Below are 25496 nucleotides of genomic sequence, written 5' to 3' on the forward strand. Positions count from 1 at the left end.
CACAAGGAAAAGAACCAGGGGAGTCAATGTTCTCTTCATTGCCTTGACCCAGAGCCCTGCCGAGGAGCCTTATGCTGCTGAGATTCCAGATGGCTTGAGCATTTCCCATAGCCCTGAGGCCCAGTGGCAGCATCCCTGCTACACAGATGGGGGAGCAGATTGAGAAGGGACCTGCGATTCAGTCGGTAGGCAGAGAGCTAGGTGTCCATGACATCACCCGGCAGACTTTCACTTGGGATTGGAAGCAGGTTCTCAGCCATCAGGCAGAGGCTCTCGCCGGAAAAATTGGAACCAAAAGCTCCTTTGTGATTCTCTGCATTGGAGGAAATGTGGGCACTGGGGCACATCCATTTGGGAGACCTGTAGATGGCTGGGTCCATTACGGGTTTAATGTTTCAGGACAGTAATCTAGTCTCCCCACAGCTAAGCCTGCAGAGATACGTGCTGTGGGAAAGATGCTCTGAGGTACCCTGCTGAAGTGGGGAATTATCAAGATTAGCAAAACGGCCATTACCTGCCACCCACCACGTTCCACTGAAGCACTTCCAACATGCTTTAAGCATCCTGGTCATTCCCTCTGCGAAGCTGAGTACGTGCCAAGTCAGACTCTAAAGGAATCCTGTGAAAATAACTGAGGACCTGTTCTCAACTTGAAATCGCAAGTCTCTTTGCCTGAGGAGGTGATTAAAAACTTGGCCCATCTCCCCACGCACACACTCTTGCCCCGTGTCTGGCCAGCCCCCTGCCGTGGGCTCTGCTCTCTCCTGCTCTGTCTTGTCTCATTCCTGTTCTCTGCTCTCCAAGTCTCTCTCCATTTCGCCTCACACCCAAGTTCTTTCCCATGACTCTCATGACCAGAAAAGAAATGGAAAGAAAGATGCCTGTGCTCCTGAGGTTCTTGGGTTCTACAAGACAAGCAAGATTAAGCCAATGAGGATTCCTCAGGGATGAATCATTCATTCATTCACTCGTACTTTTAACAAATACTTATTGACTGTAATAAACAAAGGGACCCCTCACCCGCAGAAACTTAAAATCTGAAGTAGTCTTCCATAGCTGGGTCCAGTGTCAGAATCACTGGAGGCCACGGTATTTTTCAGATATCTGCATTTTTAACAAGTGAAAGTTGCTCAGTCATGGCCGACTCTTTGCAACCCCATGGATTAAACAGTCCATGGAATTCTCCAGGTCAGAATACTGGAGTGGGTAACTGTTTCTTTCTCCAGGGGATCTTCCCTGTCCAGGGATTGAACCAAGGTTTACCACACTGCAGGTGGATTCTTCACCAGCTGAGCCATGAGAGAAGCCCAAGAATACTGGAGTGGGTAGCCTATTCCTTCTCCAGGAGATCTTCCTGACCTAGAAATCGAACTAGAGTCTCCTGCATTGCAGGCAGATTCTTTACCAACTGAGCTATCAGAGAGGCCTTTAACAAGCATTTCATGAAAGCCCCCTCATTTCATTTTTAACAAGTGTTTCAGGTAATTCTGAGGTAATAGGGCTTTGAAACTATTTGTTGAGTAGAACAAGAGGTGCCACTACACCGTGACTCAGAATGGAGACCATGGAAAGAAAGTCAACCCCATCTAGATGTTTCAGGAGCCCCTCATTTCTTATCCACTTAGGGCTGCTAGATTTAGCAAATAAGAGTATATAGTATGCCATGAAAGGATGCTAGCATTACTAGTTATTAGAGAAATGCAAATCAAAACTACAGTGAGGTATCACCTCACACCAGTCAGAATGGCCATTATTAAAAAGTCTACAAATAACAAACACTGAGGATGGTGTGGAAAAAAGGGAATCCTCCTACATTGTTGGTGGGAATGTAAATTGGTGCAGCTACTTCAGAGAACAGTATGGAAGTTTCTTAAAAAATGAAAAGTCTAGTTACCATATGATCCAACAATCCCACCTCTGGGATCTCCTTGCAGTCTGAGGGACTCTCAAGAGCCTTCTGCAACACCACAATTAAAAAGCATCAATTCTTTGGTGCTCAGCTTTCTTTATAGTCCAACTCTCACATCTATACATGACTACTGGAAAAAACCATAGCTTTGACCATATGGACCTTTGTTGGCAAAGTAATATCTCTGCTTTTTCATATGCTGTCTAGGTTTGTCATAGCTTTTCTTCCAAGGAGTGAGTGTCTTTTAATGTCATGGCTGCAGTCACCATCTGCAGTGATTTTGGAGCCCAAGAAAATAAAGTCTGTCACTGTTTCCATTGTTACCCCATGTATTTGCCATGAAGTGATGGGACCAGATCTTAGTTTTTTGAATGTTGAATTTGAAGCCAGCTTTTTCACTCTCCTCTTTCACTTTCATCAAGAGGCTCTTTAGTTCTTTACTTTCTGCCATAAGGGTGGTGTCATTTTCATATCTGAGGTTATTGGTATTTCTCCCGGCAATCTTGATTCCAGCTTGTGCTTCATCCAGCCCAGCATTTCTCATGATGTACTCTGCATAGAAGTTAAATAAGTAGGGTGACAATATACAGCCTTGACATACTTCTTTCACAATTTGGAACCAGTTCATTGTTTCATGTCTGGTTCTAACGTTGCTTCTTAACCTGTACACAGATTTCTCAGGAGGCAGGTAAGGTGCTCTGGTACTCCCATCTCTTGAAGAATTTTCCACAGTTTGTTGTGATCCACACAGTCAAAGGCTTTGGCGTAGTCAATAAAGCAGAAGTAGGCATTTTCTGGAATTCTCTTGCTTTTTCTATGATCCAACAGATGTTGGAAATTTGATCTCTGGTTCCTCTGCCTTTTCTAAATCCAGCTTGAACATCTGTAAGTTCTCGGTTCATGTACTGTTGAAGCCTGGCTTGGAGAATTTTGAGCATTACTTTACTAGTGTGTGAGATGAGTGCCAATCGTGTGGTAGTTTGAACATTCTTTGGCATTGCCTTTCTTTAGGATTGGCCAAGTATGTAGTACATCTTAATATATGGTTAGATAGCATCACTGACTCAATGGACATGAATTTCAGCAAACTCTGGGAGATAGTGAAGGACAGGGAAGCATGATGTGCTGCAGTCTATGGGGTCTCAAAGAGTCAGACATGATTTAGTGACTCAACAAGAAAAATGCAATATTTGGGACATATTTATACTAAAATTTGTACTCATTGTTTATCTGATTTTCAGGTTTAACTAGACATTCTGTATTTTACATGGCAAACCTATACCTACCCCATCTCAAAGTGAAGATCTTAGAGCCTTTGGCCTGCGTGCCTTCTCTGCCCTCTGTGAATCAGTCCTACCCAGCATCTCTGCTCCCGCCTCAACAGGCCTTTCACTTCCTTCTGGATGAAAACATCACCCATGGGCCAGGGCCACACACACTAGGCAGGCAGAATGAATGAATCAGCCCCGAACCGCAGTTTATTACCCTACTCAGGAAAACTTCTCTTCCCAGCTCCCTGTCACCTCACCCCTGGTCTCATGGCCCAGCCTGTTACTCCCAGCCCAGATGTCTTCCTTGAAAGCCCTGCTTGTCTGGAGTCTGTAAATACTGGTCCTCTCTGGCCAGCTGACCTCTTTTCCCATATAGTACAACTGTGTTGTAAGGATGAAAGGAGACAGGAATAAAGAAAATTTTGATGTAAACACAAGAAGTACTCAACTTGTGATTGTCAAACAATGGTCTTATGACCACAATCTTGGGTAGATTTACAACCACGACTGCTCTGATTTTATCAGTTCATTTATTTTTCTAGGTTAGACTTTGTTTGAATGCACCAACTAAAAACCTGAAAGTCACTAGAGTATACAGTTGGCAACCAACTCTGTGGCTTGTTTTGAGTTGGAGTTGACTGTCTACCCAGCGTCCATTCCTTCTTTTTCACTCCCTAACAGAATTCTGATTTTGCTCAGGGATTCATCCATAAAGTAGGTACCTCAGCTCTAAAGATGGATGTAACTGATCATTGGTAACACCCTCTCCTGGCCAGCAATGGTTTCAGGACTGGGCAGGTGACCCAATACTGTCATTGAGTCATGAGGTGAAACTTTCCAGGGGTCTTCTAGAAAACCTCACCTAACTCCTAAGACAAAGTGCCAAGAATTGCTGGTCCCTCTTCTTCCTCTGGATACCATCAGGACTGGGTTGGATGGCTAGATTGATGCTGCCATCTTGATATTAGCCTGAAATGAAGCTTGATGCTGAGGAAGGCAGAGTGAGAGCGACTACAGAGTTGGGACTTGAAGACACTGTGGACACTAGAGAACCACTGAATATTCTTCCTCTTGAAGCTGGTTTGGATAGGATCTTTACTACTTGGGTATGCACTTGCTGCTGCTGCTGCTGCTGCTGCTAAGTCGCTTCATTTGTCTCTGACTCTGTGTGACCCCATAGACGGCAGCCCACCAGGCTCCCTTGTCCCTGGGATTCTCCAGGCAAGAATACTGGAGTGGGTTGCCATTTCCTTCTCCAATGCATGAAAGTGAAAAGTGAAAGTGAAGTCGCTCTTGCAGCTTCTATTAAAAGGGAATGTCAAAGGCAGACATTTAAAATTCTGAGATTCGCAGCAATAAATGTGGATCTATCTGTCTCGACTTCCATCCAAAGGGCAGACATTTGCTCATCCTTATTTCTCTATGGATATTGCCCATAGTAGGAGTGGAATTGATTAGTTTTCCCTTTTCTATGAGTTTGAATAAAAATAGCTCTAGTTTAATGTTTGTTGATGAACTGTTGAAAATAAGTTTACTCCTCCCTCAGGTGAAACCTCCATATTTAAGCATCTTCAGATCCACAAGAAACAGCACGTGATGTCTGAACTAACATACATTTTTCTCTGAAGCACAGGCAGAGGCCAGAGTCCCTCAGGCATCTTTAAGGTACTGAATCCCACAGCTCATGGCCAGAGCTCTGGGCCAATTATATCACACTCTACTCTAAATGCCCTTGACGTTTCCTGCCCCCTTCACCTCCTCTGAGCATTGAGTTAGCCCCCTGGTTTGGGGCTCCCACTTCGTAAACTCTACTACCTTCTCCTGTTTCAAGCATTTCCATAAACCTATACATCAGTTCTTCAGAAGAGGGCTGACTCTGGGCTGTTGACTCTGAAAAAGTGAGTTTGCGTCTCAGGGATTCCAAAATAGTATGGTAAAGCCACTAGAAACTAATGACATCTTAAATCCACCAGCAATGACACAACTAAAGTGAATGGCTCCAAGCCAGGGGCTCTTATTTGAATGTGGTTAAGACATAGACACAGTAAAGGAGGAAAAGAAAATACAATATTGGATTAATCATGGACACTAATACAAACCAATGCATGGAACTGGCAAGAGGATAAAAACAGACATGCCAAAGCGAGGCCAATTCATTCCATAAATATTTACCGAGTGCCTACTGCCCTGTGCCAGGCATGACCACAAGTTGCTAAAAATACAAACCAAGTTCTGTTTCTGCCCTCAAGAGATTCCCAGTTTTCCTAGGGACAGACACATACATAATTTAAGATAAATCTTAAAGAATGAAAGAATTCACAAAGTGGGAAATGGGGGAGGTAGAAGTCATATACACAAGCCAATTCATATGGAATTCTCAGAGTAAACACGCAGGCTTTGTATTCAGGCAAAAAAAATGGTGGCATAGAGAGAGAGTCGGGGCTGGTGGGTGAGGCTGGTTATGTTTGACCTTCCCTCCTGTTCCAAGGAATTTGACCTTCCACATGTAGCCAATGGATTTTGGTTGTTTGGGGGGTGAGTGGGGGGCTATTTATAGAATTATTTAAGCAAGGGAAAGATATCACCAAATTTGTGATTTCATTCTAGAGAAGTATCAATGTGCAAAAATGTTCACTAAAATATGTGAAGAAGAAGTTGCAAAGTAGTTTTGAATATTTTCATTCCTAAACAATCTCTTTGAGGGATATTCACAAAAATGATAACTGTTTTTACCTCAAGGAAGTTAAGTCCATGAGTGGTTTTTCACCTTTGAACATCTGCATTTTTTAAATTCTTGTGAACATATATTACAGTGATGATTTTAAAAATGTGTGTGTGTGTGTTTAGAGATATGGATGGCATTTTTATAGACTGAGACTAGCCATCAGGAAGGCCTATTACAAGACTGTCCTCATGGTTCTGGTGATATATGAACATCTGGATCAAGGCAGTAGGGACCAGGTGGGAGTAGCTTCTTGGACCAGAGGCAGAGTTGCCCAGTCTAGGTGACCACTTGGTATCAGGTTGGTGGGGAAAGGGATAAAGGAGTCAGAGATGACCCAAGGAATTGGACAGACCTGGGGCTAGAAGTCAAGGTTTGACTTCTTCCCTCATTGACTCAATGGACATGAGTTTGAGCAAACTCCAGGAGATAGTGAAGGACAGGGAAGCCTGGCATGCTGCAGTCTATGGGGTCATAAAGTGCTGGACACGACTTAACAACTGAACAACAACAAATATTCACACTCCAGAGGTGGAGGCCAAGGCTAAGTCTTCCCTTCGTAGAACTGCAGCAATGGACTCCCCGTGGAGTCCCACTTACAACACCCCACTGCCCACACCTATCCAGTCTTACCTGGAAACTCCCTGTCTGAACTCACCAGGCCTGCCTGGGAGAGCCAGGTTTATTATCAGAAGCTCACAAAGCTCAGCCTCTTCGAAGGCAATTAAAACTCCAGTGTGGGAGAGCTTTGGCACCAACTACTTTTTCCACCTAGCTGACTCTTACCATAGATGTAAGAGTCCACCAGCTCAACGTGGAGCCAAGTGGGAGATGAAAACACACTCACACTCTGCTGCTGTGTGAGTGCGGCCCTCCACTCCCTCTGCCCCTTGCAATTCCCCAAAGCTCCCATTCAACAAGGAAAACATGGACCTGATTAGTGGGTTTGACGTGGGCCAAACAGTTGCAGCCCATTTTCATCTGACAGACAGGAGGAGCACCAATTTCCATCCAAAAAAGAAAAAAAAAAAAAAAAAAATGAGTGACAAGTCTAGAGCTGAGCTGCTGGGCTGAGGAGAAGGATTGCAAAGGAGAAAATTGCCTCCATTAAGTCAAATCCGTCCTGGGAGAATGGGCTGCAGAATCAGTTCCAGGTCATCATTTGCATGATCACATTAATCTGTCTTTTTTTTTTTTTTTTCCAACTACATTTCTGTTCCTCCCATCTAATTAAGTTGGGGTCCACTCCCCACTCACATAAGGATCACCAGAACACGAGAAATAGGCAAAGTCTAACTATAGGCACCATTTACAACTAGTGGCATAGAAAGTGATCCAGCTCTAAATTCCAAAAAGGAAACAGCACTGTTTCAAAAAATAGGTAATTTGATAAATACAACTTTCAAACATTTAAGCATAAGGACTTTTGGCCTATATTGTGAGCGAGGCAAGACTAATTAGAAAACAAAACTTGGTCAGTGGTGTGCTCTTGCTGGTCCCCAAAAGCTGAATGGTAAATTATCAGGAGTTTTGCAAGGTGGTTGACATCACATTGGTAGTTGGAAATCAGCTACGGTGGAAGCATTTACACCATGGAAATTGGCAAATGCTCCAATTGTGATGGCCTCTCCTCCAGGCACTCGTAAGACATTTACCAGTACAGAACTATGATCCTCTTCATATTGGTGTGTGTGTGTGTATGTAAAAAGCCACAAAGTAAAATGGCTAAAATATTAACTGTATTAATTCCAGGTGATGTGACTAACAAGTTCTTTTATCTTCCTTTACTTTATATTTTTCCTACAGTGAATATGTATTCTTCATATAATAACCAACCTTCCGGCAAAGGGAGCAGTTCCTTTCCCTTCAGAGCTTTCTGACTCACTCCTTTCCTCTCCTTCCTTCTCTTTAAATTTCCTCCTTCTCTGACCTCCTAGATTTTTATTGCCTGCATAGGGTGCTGCTGAAATTCCAAACTACTCCCCTAGTCCCAGGCAGGCAGAATGCCAAGTAAGGAGGCCAGGCGAGTGGGCGTCAGGCTCCAGGTGCTGGAGCCCAAACTTAGCCATCGTTGAGGGGGCGGGGAGACTGGCTCCTGCCCTGGGCACAAAGCTGGTACTGGTGATTTAACAGAAGAGCAGTGACCAGCGGGGGAGATCAGCAGTCTCGGCCCAGGTGACCCCATGCTCTGTAGATGGGACCACACCACCCCTCCAGGTATTCATATCTGTGTTCACCTGCTGCATACTGACCATTCCAGTAGATTTACAGAGCAGGGCGACCACTCTCAAAGTTCACAGCTAGTGCTTCACTGTCTCCTTGCTATGGTTGGGTGTTCTTTCAGTTTATCAGACATCAACCCAGGCACGGAAAGCCCAAGTGATTTGCCCAAAGTCACTCAGCTTGGAGCAGAGCTGGGACAACAGTCCAGGTATTAATATTGAAGTTCAGGTTTTCTCCCTTGATTATATCAAGTATGTCAGAAGACTCTGAATTTCTGACTGTATAGATTTTTGTTTTTTTTTAAGTAAAAAGCATTTTGTGAATATACAGTGTAAGGGATTTTATTTATTTATTTATTTTTACCAACTGTGTAGTTTGAATGAAACTTGAGCTCCTGTTAGAGCATGAGTAAAGAAGTCTAAGACAGAACTTTTGCGTACAGGAAAGGGGCTACTGATCTCTGACCCCAGCGGGACTTGGTTTTGGAACTTGAACTTGGTCTCTGTAGGAAAGTAAGATGCTACTGTGTTTCTTCCTCCTTTCTAATATTTCTTGTTTGAGAGACTTTTGCGTGTGGGGTAAATGCTGGTATTATTGCTGGTGTTGCTTCTCCACCACTTTCACTTTCTAATCCCACAGACTGGGAATCTCAACACCCACCTGCTGCCTCCAAACTCCCCACCTCCCACAAGGTTAGAGGGCTTGGTGCACAGAGGGCTCCCTAACACTCCGTGGGGTCTATTCAAGCAGACAGAGGACAATGTGTATGTCCACCGTGCCTTCCAGGTCTGGTCGAGGGCCTCTTGGCTCTGGTTACTCAGCTGGCCTGCAGAAACTTCTGGTTGGCCTGTGACTGGCAGAGAGACCAGGCCCTGTGAAGAGGACTCCTTCCAAAATCAGGAGGGGGCTGCCCTGCAGGCAAAAGCTGCTCTAGAAACCCATGAGCAGCTTTAGAAGAAAGTCAGTGATGATTTCAAAATCTTATTGACCAACCCGTGGGCTAGAAAGGATTTAAAAAATTTATCCAATACCTTTGAATGCAGTCCCTGGGAGGTGAAGGAATCACCATGATATTTAAGACAGGGGCCATGTAGTTAGGGCTCTGGTACCCAGTCCTGCTCCCCTCAGTGCCAACTGGAGCATACCCACTTTTTTTTTTATGTATATAGGGTTTTCTGAAGGACTTCCCTATAGCTCAAATGGTAAAGAATCTGCCTGCAATGTAGGAGACCAGGGTTCAATCCCTGGGTTGGGAAGATCCTCTGGAAAAGGGAATGGCAACCCACTCCAAGTGTTCTTGTCTAGACAATCCCATGGACAGAGAGCCTGGTGGGCTACAGGCCATGGGGTTGCAAAGAGTCAGACACGACTGAGTAACTAATACACACACACAGGGTTTTCTTATAAAAATCTTCTTTATAGAAAGGGTTACAGTGCCTTAAACACAGTAAGTTTGAAAGTTAACTCCTCTAATATAACCACATTGTTAAAGAGGTTGAAGAAACTAAGGCCCAGTGAGACAAAGTTCAGGCAGAAGTGAGTGCAAGAGTCAGGTCTTTCCATTTTACCCGTAGCCACTCTTGCTTCAACCGCCCTTTGACTTGGCAGGCTGTTGACCTTGGCTTCATGAAGCACTCATGTCTTTCTGGTCTACCACAGCCCTCGCTCTTGCTGGCGAGGAAATGATCTAATCGTTTTCAACTTTGGACCTGGCTCCATTACCTGCACTCGCCTTCTTGTTGACTTCGATTTCCTGTTGGTGGACCCTGGCCAATCCAACAGCACACCTGCCAGACTCTTACCTCCACATCCTCTGCCTCTCCACACAATGCAAATCTACATCAACTTTGGTGGTCCTGGGAATTGCCAAAACACCTCCATTGACCTGGAAGGGAATAGACTGTAATCAACTCAGGGCCCTATACCTAGTCTGCCCTGACTCAATAAGCTTAGGGATGACAAGATAGCTACACACACATGATAAACACCAAAACATACTGCAGCATCCACCCACAGACTGAGACCCCCCCAACCAAGAGTTCTGAATAGTTACATGAGTAATAAAAGTCACAGATAATCCCTATATCATTCTCTGTTTCCTCTTTTGTCAAATATACAGTGGCAGAACTTCATCTACTGTCACAGAGAGTCTCAATTTATGAACAACAAATACTTTAAACTCAGAGGTTATTCCCAAGCAGTCTCATTAAATCGTGCCTATTTGTCACAACCAAAGAATTCTTCCCTTTACAAACTGCATCACTGCAGTGTTTCCTTTAACAGCAAGCTTCTCTAATGATTCAACCATGCACTCTTCTTTACACACATGCCAAATTTTCAAGGCCACAACTCCTGCAAAATATGAGGTACAAAAAAATGAAAACAGTAGGCAAAAAAAAGTGAAAATACAGAAGACAAGACCCAGAACTGAGGCCACTGACAGCATATTTGCCTTTGTTTTCTAATCCTGAGAATCTAAGAAAGCTGCAGCTGCAGCAGAGAAACTGGCCGGGTTTGATACTTTGGACATAAAGCATTCCTCCGAACGCAAGTATGTAGAGCTCTCTGACCCACTGAGTTTGGCTCACATCAGACGATTCAGGGGTGGCCATTGCTATGAGTGCCTCTCTCAAGGAATCTGACCCGGTCCAAGGAATCCCAGAGCCCTAAAGATCAGGGCAGTCTCTGCGTCTTTGGAGTAGCCAAGCCCTGTTTACAATTTCTAACCCCATTGACAGACAACTGCAGTCAGTGAACTAGAAATGGCGAGTGCCTCCTGGGTTACCTGAGACTGAAATCACTCAGGATGAATCCCCCAGCCCCAGACAAGTCCCCGAAACACTGTCTTCCCATTCAAATGGCAGCTGCCAATGAATCTCTCTGAGGCACACACAAGGGATACACCAATTGGCTCCATCCATTCCCCGCGGCTCACACATCTCACGGAGCCCAGTTTGGACATGCTTTCTTCCATCCTGGGGGAGACTCAAGCATGTGGGCGTGGTGTCAGACTCCGGGGCCTCTGACACTATCACTTGGTCTTAAGAAGCTGAGAGAAAACTAAATCATCTGACACTTCTTCTTCATCCTCTTTTTTCTTCCACCAACAGAACAGGCTCCAAATGTGACCTACTTTTTCTTTCTTTGTGATTATGCAAAACTCACAAAGCTTTTCCTTGAGCCTGACTAATATTTTCAGTGACATGCTTTTCATCTTTTGGAAAAGAGGAGTCCACGTCAGCCTGCCAGAGCGCATAAGTCTTGGTGAAATGACTGAAGAGGTCAGATGTGTTACAAGGACTTCACTGGGGGACCCGTAAGAGACTTCGCAGAGCGCAAGGAGGGGGGCGGTGTGAGAAACACAACAAAATCCAGATCCAGTTTCCTGAAAGGCATTAGTATTTTGTCTGCAAGTTTCCATCAGCAGGAATCAGGACCTTATTGATGAGCTAAGTGACTCCAAAGTTCCTCACCACAGCCGCGTCCTGTGACTGTGGACTCTGGCCCCACTGGAGCCTTGCCACACTCCCCAGACCACTTAGGCACATCCCAAGCTCTGCATTTTGCATTAAAAATGGACCTCTCCCAACTTCTCAGGGAATCAGAACACAACAGGGTTTTAAAATATCAGGAGGAACAATTAAAAAATAAAAGCCGAGCACCCAGCTTGGGTAGAAACCTGGCTCTATTAGTCAAAATTAAGTTGATACTGATTTTTTTTGCCCTATTTTTAAACTCCGAGGCTGTGCACTTCTTAACGTCTGACCAGCTGTCCTTTCCTGATCTTGAAATTCTGAATTACCATGGCTAGATGGAAAACATTTGCTTGGTGATTTTAGAAATGTCACCACTGGTCCAAAATCTGCCCCTAGGATTCTGATCCAAGCTTCCCTTTTATCCTCAGTGAGGTGAAACAGAGCCTGATAAATGTTTACTGGACAAATTGCTCGAAATAGAAACATTCGCAGCCTCGGGAGTCAACCGTGTTTGCTTCCATCCAGGTTAGTTCAGCTTCATGCCACATCCAGGCTGCCTGGTCAGCACTGACTCAAACACAAGCCACTCAAGTCTGAGGGGTCTGGAAAATCACCGTGTCAGGGAGGGACTCACCAGCCACATCTGCCCTCAGCAATGTGAGGACCCAGATTTCAAACTCATTGAACATTGCATCCCGTGTAGATTTAATTCCATCTCTACTACTGTGAAACAGTTCACATTCATTCATTCCGAAAGCATTTACTGAGCACCTCTAGGGCAGTGCTATGCTCAGCCAATACAAAGATGAAGAAAACAGGCACTGTCCCCCTCTTTAGAGAATCTGTGACAGTGAAGATCAGGATTGCAAGTGTTACATGAGGGCAAGAAGAGAGCGCTATTGGTTCTCAGCCTCTAGCTCTCCCTACCGGTGGTGCTGTTAGTCTGTCAATCGTGTCTGACTTTTTGCGGTCCCATGGACTGTAGCCCACCAGGCTCTTCTGTCCGTGGAATTCTCCAGGCAAGAATACTAGAATGGGGAGCCATTCCTTTCTCCAGAGGATCTTCCGGACCCAGGGACTGAACCTGGGACTTCTGAATTGCAGGCAGATTCTTTACTGTCTGAGCCACCAGGGAAGCCCTCCCTACCTGTGGGCCCCTGTGAACTGTCCAGCCTACTATCTGTCCTTGCTCGGCACCATCAGTAATTCTTCATGCACCTGTTACATTTGGCAGGAAAGATCGGAGAGCAGCTCAGCAGCGTACCTGTAGACTCGGCATCCATTGACTCCCATCATTGCTTCAGTTCTGACCATGCTTTCAGTTCTAACCACCGAGCCTAATCTATCTATTGCTAGTTCTCATCGTAGCATCTGAAAGGCCTCCCTGCCTCTTGCCATGATGGCTGGAGTGTGTTGCAAGCTGCCTGCCAGCCTGTCTTTCACTGCATTCCACCAGCCTTTGGAGACCCTGGTGCAGCTGTTTGCCTGAACCACAGCCAGCCATTACTAGATCCCTGTGATCCGAAACCCTGCCCAACTCACCTAGTAGGTAGAGACTAACTCCAGGACCTGGTTCCGTGCACCTTGTGCCAGCTATTCTCTTGCTGTTGGCTGAGCCAAGCCTCTAGGAGCAGTGAGAACTCAGATGGAAGCGTTGATCACACAGGTAAAAAAAGGCAAGGCTGGTAAGGAAATCACTGTTCCAAAGGAGTGGATCTGGTTGCTCCCAGCGTATTACTCTGCCTTCAAATATGTCACCAGAAAGTATTTGGCAGGGGATTTCTCTACCCAAAATGGGACAAAGGGAAAAATAGCTGAATAACAGTTGGCATAAGGGACCTGGATAAATCCTCTCAAAAAGTATGGGTTAGGAACAAACCAGGGAACAAGACAGGAGCCATGACCTCAGGCTCAAAGGAGATCATGCATGGAAAAGCAAGTGCCCACAGGAGAACCCTGAGCCTGCAGGCAGGCTCTGCATGGCCACACTGCCCAGCTCTGCACTGACTGGCTGGCGGCGTGGCCACAGGCACTTATTTCATTTCTTTGGGCCTCTGTCCTCATCATTAAAACTGAAGATGATAAGGCCATTTGAAACCTTAAAGTAGTCCTCCTCTGACTTCAAGCTGGTGGATGGACCTTTTATTAAAACATAGTCAAAATGGGTCAGTATCTTAAAAAAAAAAAAAAATCACATGGGAGAAGAAACGAACACAAGACAGCAAGTCACCTAGTTTTGAAAAATCAAATGAGACAAAGAAAGGTTTGAACTGAGGAACAGGTACAGAGCAGCCAGACGTGTTCTACTTAGTTACAGTTACAAGAGCCGCCGGACTCAAGAGGGTTCCATTATCAGATGCATTTGAGAACTGCTGTCTGCTGCACGCTCTTTTTAGAGGCATCATTCTTACTGAAGGCTCTGAGCAGTCCAGCACTATGGACTCCAGTTTAAGGCTTAAACCAGAGCTGCTAAAGCTTAGCTGACCGTGGAATTCTTTTTTATCTTTATTTATTGGCATCATTCAGAGTGCATCCCACCACCGTCAAGTGATTATTTTGGCTTCCCTGGTGGCTCAGATGGTAAAGAATCTGCCTATAATGCGGGAGACTCAGGTTTGATCCCTGGGTCGGGACGATCCCTTGGAAATGGGAATGGCAACCCACTCCAGTATTCTTGCCTGGAGAATCCCATGGACAGAGGAGCCTGGCGGGCTACAGTCCATAGGGTCACAAAGAGTCGGATACGACTGAAATGACTTAGCACACAGGCATCATTCAGAAGTGGACATCCAAGTTTCAGGTTGTGGAATATAGAACTATAAAGGTGGTGTTGTTTTTTTCCCCCTCTAAACATAAAGAAGCAAAAACCAACCAGGCATAATCTTAATTTACCATTTGGAAGCCTGAGCAACAGCTCACAGCTGGATACACATTCAAGGTCATCGCTGGCCTCGGCCTTCTCTTCCTTACTCACTGACCCTTAGGTCACTGCAAAGATACAGTCCAGCTGGGCGAAGCGGTGACCTCAGTCTTCACCAGCCATTTCTTATGGGGCCTCGGGACACACAGGATGCTGTCAGCAAACCAACCAACACAGACCTAAATCATGGTGATGTCTTTCTGCCTCGGGGACGCGCCTCTGCCTGCTCGGAGACTGCTCAGGGACAGTTAATTGCTTTTCAGCTCAGGCTACACAGCTTTCTCACATCCAGTATTCCCCAGGGTCATATTTTCTCAGGCTGCATTTTTCAGAGAATAGGGCAGTAGGAAGAGGAAAAAGGACTGAGGGTGAGCAGTGGTGGGCAGGAAACTGGTTTTTATCTTCATTGTGACTTAAATTACCATCTTCCAAATCCTTCACTTAAAACAATAATAATAAAAAAAAAACACCTCTTTTCTCAGTTTTAGCTTTTGGGTACAAGGTTGAAGTTTTAAGCTCTAAACAAGAGGGAAGTATGGCCACTAATTCTCTAAGCGGGAGAACAAGCATCTTCCATGGAAGGTAGGAGGAGCTTCCTCTCCGGGCGCTGATAGGACAGTGAACAGAAGTGTTGAAGGAATGAACAGCAGGTGGACCACCTGGAACTCTGGGACGCGTCTCCTTGATGCTTCTGTCTTCAGGACTCCAGAGTCATACCGTCTCCCTTTCACATTTTGATTTTCAGTTGCTAAATCATGTCCAACTCTTTGCAACCCCATAGACTGCAGCACTCCAGGCTTCCCTGCTCTTCACTATCTTGTGGAATTTGCTCAGACTCATGACCATTGAGTCGGTGATGCCATCCAACCATCTCATCCTCTGTTGCCTCCTTCTCCTGCTCTCAGTCTTTCCCAGCATCAAGATCTTTTTCCAAGGAGTCGGCTCTTCACATCAGGTGGCCAAAGGAATGGAGCTTCAGCTTCAGCATCAGTCCTTCCAATGAATATTCACAGTTGATTTCCTTTAGGATGGACTGGTTTGATCTCCTTGCTGTCCAAGGGACTCTCAAGAGTCTTCTCTGACACCACAGTTCAAAAGCATCAATTCTTCAGTGTTCAGCCTTCTTTATGGTCCAATTCTCACATCCATACATGACTACTGGAAAAACCATAGCCTTGACTAGATGGACCTTTGTCGGCAAAGTAATGTCTCTGCTTTTTTAATATGCTGTCTAGATTTGTCATAGCTTTTCTTCCAAGGAGCAAGCGTCTTTCAATTTCATGTGACGCTTCTACTATGACCCATTATGCATTGATCTTTTATTTTATTATCAGAGGGATGCCTCTTTTCCTTTATTTTCAAATGCTTTGAAGATTTATTACGTCTAGTTGGCCACTTTCAACCTGCACTCACGTGACCGGCCTCAATGCATCTGGTTTTGCGCCCACCTGGGTTGCAGGCACCTCTTGAACTGATTTGTAGATTTTTTACAAAGGGAATTGGTCCATGTTGGTGAGTGGATGTCTCCCTAGGGCAAGGAGAGTCTGAGACTTCCTATTCTGCCATCTTGCTGACATCATTTCCTTTCCATCACTCAGTTTCCATGTTCCTAATTTCACATTATATCTAAGAGCACACACGTCATTAAAATTCATATGACTTATTTGCCAGAGTAGTTCTTCCCCTCTATTTCCCTCCAGTGTGGCTTGTGAACATCACTCTTTTTTTGTAGAGGTGGTTATTGTTAAGAATCACGAGGCTCTTCATTTTTTTTTATCTGCCCTAAATAGCTGATAAGGGCAGAGCTCCGTACCTGCAGTGAATGATGGACTGCATCCTGGGGACTGGCCAGGAAGACTAGGAACTGCTTTCCTTAGGAAGCAGTTCAGGTTGACAGTCCAGTACCAGAGGGTCAGTGGGGGCTGTAACCCTTGCCATGAGGTGCTCTGTGGGCAGGAGCTGATGCTGTTAAGTTTCCCCCTGGTACTAAGAAGTATTGAGGCCTATTCTCAGAGCCTCTCAGCTTCCCAGAACACAGATAATGACATCTCAGTCACTGCCTTCACAAACCAGTAACTTTTATTCAAACAAAAAAGACGTTTCTGATTTCTCATAACTCCCTAAGTGCTTAAAAAAAAATCACATTCTTAATTACCCGCTCTACTGAGCTCCACCTTGATTTCACATCAAATTATTCCCAGTCTGCTCATTGCTGTGGGGAAGTGTGTGGCACGGGGTGGGGGCAGGAGAGGAGGCTGAAAAATGCCTATAAATGTCAGGCCAAGTTTAAACACTCCAAATGCAAAAGACACTAGAGATAGCAGACTGGATTATCTCTCACATTCAGCCTTCCATTTACAGTCACCTCCCTCCCCAATCCTGATTTATTTAATGCTTCCATCTAATGAGCTTTGATTTGTGGCCAACCATTGTACTCAGCCAGCTGTACTGAAAACAACCATGACACATGGCTTCTATCAAAGTTGTTGTGTGACTATGAACTGGTTCAAACGTGGAGTAGTCACCTTAAAGGGAGGGAAAGGCCAATGCTGGCACAGACACGCTGGTAAATTTGGAAGGTAAGTCAGGCATTAGAGGGAGTCGCTGAGCAGAAAGGTGGATACCATGAAGGTGCTGAAGTTGTGACTCAAGCTTGGGCAGCTGAACAGGTGGCATTTGGCCAAGGCTTGTCCTCTCCATTGATCACCACTGTGGTTGTAGTCAGACCAACATCACAGAGAGCTGGGTCTTGAAGACTACTGGAGGTTGCCTCACCGGGTCAGCCCCTAGCCCTCGAAGAAGCACCTGGCTGTGAAACTCTTACAACAAGAATTAGTCTTGGTCAAACACATGTGGGTGAGGATGTGGAGAAACCAGAACCCTCGTACATTGTTGAGGGGCAGGTAAGGTGGTGCAGCTTCTATACAAAAGTTCGGCAATTTCCTGAGAATATAAACATAAAATTACCATTTGTATTTTGAGGTATATACCCCCAAAGAACTGAAAATGGGCATTAAATAGAACTTGTACATGGATGTTGATGGCAGCACTGTTTACAATAGCCAGCAGGTGGAAACAGCTTAGATGTCCATCAACTGAAGAACGAATAAACAAAATGTGCTATGTCCACACTGCTGTTGCTGCTGCTAAGTCGCTTCAGTCGTGTCCGACTCTGTGCGACCCCACAGACGGCAGCCCACCAGGCTCCCCCGTCCCTGGGATTCTCCAGGCAAGAACACTGGAGTGGGTTGCCATTTCTGCTATGTCCACACAGTGGAATATTATTCAACAATTAAGAGGAATGACACATGTTACAACATGGATAAACCTTGAATACATTATGCTAAGTGAAAGAAGGTGGTTACAAAAGATCATGTATTGTATAACATGATTTCATTGATATGAAATATCCGAAGAGACAAATCCATGGATACAGAGAGCAGATTAGTGGTTGGTTGCCAGGAGTTAGGGAGGGACTGCTTAATGGGAATGAGGTTTCCTTTTGGGATAATGAAAAAGCTCTGGAACTAGACAGCAGTGATGACTACACAACACTGTGAATGTACTTAATGTCAGTTTAAAATGGTTAAGCAGTCACTTTTATGCTTTGTGTGTTTTACCACACGCACACATAAAAGAATTACTCTTGGTCAATTATGCGCCTGCCCTACCCTCAGCTTTTGTTCTGTGCTTGCTGGTGCTCACCTCTGATTCTGCCCTTGGCCAATGCTTCTTGGACTCCCTGTGCATCTTAGTCTAGATATCGTGCCAGTGATTTCCTAGTGTCAGATCCTCGGTCTGGCCCCGACCTCCACTTGCTCACATGGGGCCTTCAGCTCCTGTCTTACCCCAATATACAACAAAGAGAATGTGGTTACCACTTCAGTCTGCTAAATAGTACTGCTGCTCAATCAGTCTGGTATTTACACAAAAATAGAAACAGTACTCTTGCCTGGAAAATCCCATGGATGGAGGAGCCTGGTAGGCTGCAGTCCATGGGGTCACTAAGAGTCGGACACGACTGAGCAACTTCACTTTCACTTTTCACTTTCATGCATTGGAGAAGGAAATGGCAACCCACTCCAGCATTCTTGCCTGGAGAATCCCAGGGATGGAGCCTGGTGGGCTGCCATCTATGGGGCCGCACAGAGTTGGACACGACTGAAGCAACTTAGCAGCAGCAGCAGCAGCAGTAGAGTCTATTCTATTATTCTGCTCAAAACATAATCCTCAAGCCCCATGACAGATATCCAGAAGCTCTGTCTGAATATTAATTGGCCATGGAGCCTCAATATAATGGCTCCCAAATTCTCAGTTATTTTTTTGGTGCCATGAAAATTTTTGAATGAGTTGTCTTCTTTCGACCATCTCCAGAAAGTAAGAAACTGCCTATTAAGCCAGTGTGTATGAATTGGTGGACTGTTAATATTCAAGTGAACTTTCTCCTGTAACATTTAACCAATTGGCATGAGATGCAGGCAGCGAACACGTAGTCTTCAAGGCATTGTGTCTATGGAATCCCATTATATGCTTGTTTACAATCCAGATGTCCAGACGCCCAGAGATTCTGGCTCAGGAAATCTCCATAAGGTCTCTTTGGCTCTTACACCTGATCCTTTAACGTCTGCTTCAAACTCTCCCACAGTAAATATCAACTTGGCCACAAACTTACCCTCCATCTTTCCCAGAGCTATAGACCTCAATGTCCCCCTGCAGCTCCAAACCCTCCCTAGGTAGAGGTCAGATGGGAGAAGGTACCAGGTATAGTACTGAGCCCTAAGCTCTCTCCTTTTCCTCTCTGAGACCTCTCGTGCAAACTTCAGCATCACATTTCCAACCATCTTCAGGACATCTCTAATGGGATGCTCTGACAAATCTGACTTAGACATGCCTCCCTTTTTTCCCCACAAGCATACCAACATTCTAATTATTCAGATTCTGGGTGTCATCTTTACTTTCTCCTTCTCTTTTACTTCCCCACACTTATTTCTTTCCTTTAGAACGTTTCTCAGACTCTTTTTCTTCTGGACTCTCACTGCTACCACCCATTGGAAGAATCTGACTTCCTCCTCCCCACCCTGCAGTCAGTCATCAGGCTAATAACCAGACTGCTAGCATACTGCTGCTCTTGTCATTTTTCCATTTTGGTGGCTTTTCCTTGTGGTTGCTTCTCATGTTATCTTCGTAAATTAAGAATCTAAAACATCACATTTGAATTTTCCATCCTGGCATTCAGGACTCCTGACAAGTCGGCCCCATCGTATCACCCGACAGCTCCTACACAGCACCACCCTGTCACCCCACCCCTCTGCTGCTCACACCACCAACAGAGCCAACACATTCCCAGCCCACAGCTTCTGCTCCACCGCTGGCTCCTGAATTGCCCTTCCTCCCTCCTCCGCTGGGTCATTTATTCAACAAGTGTTATTGCAACCACTGTGCACTGGAGACTAAGTGCTTAGGACACCTAGGTGGACAAAAGAATGATCTCTTGGGATCCCTTGGGACATTTACATTCAGTTGCTCTCTCCATATCTTCCTCACCCTATTCTTTGACATCTAGCTCCCCTTTATCCCAAACGTCTTCTTGATAAACCTAGGCATGTCCCATTTTTTCCCTAAATTTACTGTTCATACTACTTATTGTTGGCATCCTATGACTCAGTTCACCAGGATATATTGTCTTATATCGATCTCTGATTATTCCTCTAAGCTTGTTTCATGGAAACTGCTGAAGTTGGTTCACACCTTCAACTGCGTTTGGTTCACTATTGTTCAAGCACCTAGAATGCTGCTTGCACATTTCCTAAGAATCACTCCCAGTGCGTGATGGATGCTCAGTAAATATATGTTTTAATGCAACTGTGCCTGAGTTCAACATAAGAGCCACCACTCCAGTGGCACTTCATCCATTAAGGGCAATCCTCCTCTACTTCAGCTCTGCTTTCTTAAGGAGGTGCAATATTGGCCAAGAAACACCCTCCAGACTCTTCCCTCCTGCTTCACCTAGAGCAAGACGCCCTCAAGCCTCTGCTGGCAGAAGCCTGAAAGTGCAGGGGCTTCCCAGGTGACTCAGTGGTAAAGAGTCAGCCTGCCGATCCAGGAGACCTGAGTCTGATCCCTGGGTTGGGAAGATTCCCTGGAGAAGGGAATGGCAACCCACTCCAGTATTTTTGCCAAGGGAATTCCATGGAAAGAGAAGCCTGGTGGGCTACAGTCCATGGGGTCAAAAAGAGTCAGACACGACTGAGCAACTCAACAAGATTGGACGAGGCTATAAACCATATCTCCTCTTGGAAATTCAGGATGCATTTACTTATCTTTGATCATGTTTTTTGTTTTTAGGCATCGGAACAAATAACAAAGATGTGGCCCCTGCTGTCATCCAACTTAACCTATTAATACTTCTGAGAAGCCCTTCAGTAAAGAGATTTTGGGTTTCTTCACTTGTGTTTTCCCAAACCTTATCCACTAGAAGCACCTAAAACATCCTATGGACCACACCTGGGGCTTCAGGTGAGAGAGCTAGCCAATCCGGCTAAACCGAAGTCTGGGGTGAAAGAGCAAAGAACAGATTTTTAAACTTCGTATTAGGAAGCTTTGCTCCCCTGGAAGCCTCACTCCCCTGGAAGCCTCCTCAAAGAGCCTGGTGAGTGTGCACCAACAGCTGTTCTAATGCATCCTTGTTAAAACACAGTGTGGTTGTTAGTAGGGTAGTCCCAGCGCACTCAGCAGCTAGTCACGCTGTTCCCTCCCAGGAGCCCAGAAATAACAATGGGGATGACAGAGTAAGAAGGTGGGGGAGTGGGTGGGCACAGACAAAGGGAGGTGGAAGCTGGTGACTAGAAGTTCTGGCTGTGGGGGCTAGAGGATGGTGGGTTATAAGCCTTGCTTACGGGGTTAGAATTGGGGCTAAGTGAACGGCTCAGAGAGGGTGAGAACCTGCTGGAAACAGAGGAGGAGGAGTGGGGAGGTGAAGACAGTCACGCGGGACCAGGAACAGACTGTAATGAGAGAACCCATGGGGAGCGAGGGGAGGTGGAGGCTGCTTGGGAAGAGCAGAGTTCTTGCTCTGACACTTTATTACTCTAGCAGTTTTGTAAAGATTTTTTTTTTTTGGATGTGGGTCATTTTATTGTTTTGTCTTTACCGAATTTGTTACAATATTGCTTCTGTTTTATCTTTTGGGGTTTTTGGCCCCAAGGCACATGGATCTTAGCTCCCTGACCAGGGATCAAATCCGCACCCTTGGAAGGTGAAGTCTTAACCACTGGACCACAAGGGAAGTCCATCGAGCATTTTGTTTTTAAGGCAGAGACCATACACTTCCCATATGTTAGGAGAAAGTGGGTAGATTTTGAAATGGACACACTTATCTACCGGGAATGCCCTCTCTGCCCTTCTGCCATAGGAGAGAGAAGATGGGTAAGAGGATGGAGGGGAAGGAGGGAGGGAAGGAGAGAAGGGAGAAGGCGGGCAGGGAGGAAAACTTTTACAAAAATCACATTTTTGGAAGACTCAAAATTAGAGGATTTCCCAATTGAAGATGACACATGACCATGGGATTGTATCAGGCAGACCTGTCCAGGGCCCATGTATAAGAAGGCATAGCCTGCCAGTGGCCATCACCTTCCCATCATGTCCCCTGTCCGCAGCCCAAGCCACCCTTAGGCAAGTCGCACCTCCAGACCAGAGCCGGATCCCCAGCTCCATCATCCCCCACCTCTACCGTCTGAGCTCTGGGGCTAGAGGGGTCGCCCTACCCCACCTCCGCCTCCCCTGCAAGCACCCCGGGTCTTTCTCTCCCCAGTGTGGCCCACGCAGTTGAAGGCAGGTTGCCTTCCAAGGTGCTCTGAATTATTCACTGACTGAACGAGATTTGTCGAGCCCGCTAAGTGTCAGGTTCAGAGAAGATAATGAAATACAAGTACCTTAAGTTCCAGGCCCTCAAGAAGTTTAGGCTGCACTGCGGGTGAGAACAGGAGGAGGCGATGGCAACCCACTCCAGTACTCTTGCCTGGAGAATCCCATGGACAGAGGAGCCTGGTAGGCTGCAGTCCATGGGGTCGTGAAGAGTCGGACATGACTGAGCGACTTCACTTTCACTTTTCACTTTCATGCATTGGAGAAGGAAATGGCAACCCACTCCAGTGTTCTTGCCTGGAGAATCCCAGGGACGGGGGAGCCTGATGGGCTGCCGTCTATGGGGTTGCACAGAGTTGGACACAACTGAAGTGACTTAGCAGCAGCAGCAGCAGCAGGTGAGAACAGGAGGAGGCAACTCCCAGGTGAGGAGCCTGTGAACCCAGGGGGGCTTGTGGACAGAGCTGCCAGCAGACAGGCCAACAAGATGCACCAAACAGACGAGACCCCGGGCTGGGCAGTGACTGCCGCAAGCAGAAGGGACCTGACATGTGGGATGAATTAGGGAGACAGGCAGGAGCTGGAATGAGCAGCGCAATAAAAACAAGAGTTAATTCACCCTCAGAAGCCAGAACACTCCACAGGGCGTGAGGTTGGGCTGATGGGCCCTGGCTGACCCCTTCTCCTGATGTAGGGCTCCCAGAAAAACCACAGGCCCACATGACTGGCGGGTCTTCGGGTGGGAGTGGGGAGGAAAGAGACAGAGTCAGGACTGATCTCAAGCACACTCAGGACATGGAAACTCTGATGCTTTGGTTGAACCCACAGCAATACCACCCTGACCATTCTGTTTCATGCTGAGACTTTTTCCTAAGAAGGTGCTGAGTGTCACGTCAGCCAATAGGCCGTCCTAGCCCCTGGGAACTGCCATTAGCACAGTCTTAATACACTGGAACCTGCTGACCCCTGTCACCCCTGATTTGACATAAAAGTCTAAAAGGCATACAGTGCTGCTTTTATTTTGTGTTTTCATATTTGTTTAATTAACTGGGTTACTCATCACATTGAGGGTTCTTCCAACTCCTCCCCCTGAGGGACATTGTGTATTTTTTTTTCTTGGCCACCCAGCTCCATGGACTTGTACGGAGTCCCCACTCCCACCCATGTCGTGTTTAAGGTCACCACAGGGACAGCCAGGACCCAAGTCCATGAGTGGGTGCAGAGAATGGCCCTCTCACTGTGGACTTGGCATCTGGGAGTCATTTACAAGGAGCTCTCTGCAGGGGGCAGCACTGAGCGGTCAGGAGCAGCAGGATGGTGTCCAGGCGGAGCCCGGCGTCCACAGACCAGCCCTGTGAGCTGCCTGGCTGTCATCCCAAAGTCCGCCTGGATTCCTCTCCCATTCTGATCTTTAGGCCTTGTTGGCTCTGTGGGCTGCCCAACATCCTTTCAATAAATACTTTTCCTGCTTCAAGCATCTGGAGGAAATCCCTTCCTCCACCAAGCAGCAGGATGTCCCTCCACTGACCTGGCGGCAGCCCCTTGGCGTGCCCGGGGCCCCACGGGAGCCAATGGCATGGCCGGTCAGCGCTGGTATGAGGTCTTCTCCAGCTCTCTCCCTTCCTTTGATCTAACTGCCCGCCAAATAGTAAGGGGATATGATAATGGTAAACGAAATGGCTGTTGCCTTAAGGGAGATGATCGCCTTTCTGTAGCTGGCCTTTAGAAAAACTCTGAAAGTTTCTGAACCCCCATCTTAACCTTGAGCCTCATTCCCAAAGGTCTCTGATGTCAACGGTAAGCATGTGACCTTGAGCTCCGCATGGGCACATGCAGACAAACACCAGGTCCCAGAGGCACCCTGCCGCCTCTCCCTACAGTGCTTCACCTGAACTCATCTTCTTTTACTGCCTTGGCTTTCCTCATCAGAACTAACCTTTTCCTGTCCCCTTCCCGTACAGCCCTGGGGCCATCTGAAGGTCTAAATTACAGACATTAACACCTTAGTGGCCAGCAATTTAATAGTCATTTTAAGAAATCTGAAGTCAAGAGTCTTCTGTACCTAATCTGTAGACCTCAAAATTTGGACCCTGTTTGTCAGAACTAGAATCAATGTGGGCAGCTGTTTACACCACATCCAGCTCTTCAGAGCAGTGAGCAAATGACCTTGTAATCCAGCCTGCTATGCCCAACTTTCCCTCCCCTCACTGCACAGCCAGCCAGGCTATCTTCACCAGCTGCTAAAATCTGCCACTCAGAAGCTGTTATTCCGTCTCACAGAGAGACTGGCAAATTGTTCCTGGAAACGGGGCGGGGGCATGGTTTCCCTTCCACTGAATCTATTATTCAAATTAGGTTTGGTCCTTTTTAAGAATGTTTACTTTGAGAGAACAAAGCCTGTTAACTTCGGTTGTCCATTTTAATCTACAAAAAAATAGAACATACCACCTAAAGATTAAGGAAAATAAAAGAAAGTCATATAGTCTAAAGTCTACTGATGCGTGAACTTGGAGCCTCCAGGAGCATTTGTGGTTGTTTTCAGTTGCTGTCGTTTCCGACCCCATGGACTGCAGCACGCCAGGCTACCCTGTCCTTCACCGTCTCCCAGAGTTTGCTCCAACTCATGTCCATCAAGTCAGTGATGCCATCCAACCATCTCATCCTCTGTCACCCCTTCTCCTCCTGCCCTCAATCTTTCCCAGCATCAGGGTCTTTTCCAAGGAGTTGGCTCTTCGCATCAAGTGGCCCAAGTATTAGAGCATAATGTGCTCAAAAGAGGGGAGAAGGAGGCAGAATACAGCTGTCTGATCAGCTTTTTGCAGGTGATATTTGGACAAAATAGGGTATTCTACGTGTACTACCTTCAAATCTTTATAGGACCACTTCCTCCAAAACGCTGGAGCAAATAGCCACCGCAGACTTCCAAGCCCAAATAAACTTCTTCAGGGTTCATGTTTCCATTTTTACCCCCATCCATTCTTCCTATGTTATAATTTGCTCTTGTCTACAACAAAAAACCATCTAGAAATGGTAGTGGAAGACAAGGCAGTTCAGACCCCCAAACAAATGAGGGGATGCTTGTCATTGATGGTGAACTAGACCACAAGTTCTG

At 46.1% G+C, this 25496-nt stretch overlaps 1 protein-coding gene across 2 annotated transcripts in view; it reads right to left on the bottom strand.

Moving 5' to 3' along the window:
- LOC133233713 (cuticle collagen 34-like) overlaps positions 1-25496 on the bottom strand; it is a 149380-nt gene that overhangs the window by 22163 nt on the left and 101721 nt on the right. The window contains exon 2 of one of the 2 annotated variants that reach the window (XM_061393805.1): positions 9928-10010. The exons of the other annotated variant lie outside the window; for it this stretch is intronic. Coding sequence (XP_061249789.1) covers positions 9928-10010 — 83 coding nt within the window. The remainder of the gene's footprint in view (positions 1-9927; positions 10011-25496) is intronic. 2 annotated transcript variants of the gene reach the window in all.

The sequence above is a fragment of the Bos javanicus genome, chromosome 20 (genome assembly GCF_032452875.1).
Source record: "Bos javanicus breed banteng chromosome 20, ARS-OSU_banteng_1.0, whole genome shotgun sequence".
NCBI classification, from domain to species: Eukaryota; Metazoa; Chordata; class Mammalia; order Artiodactyla; family Bovidae; genus Bos; species Bos javanicus.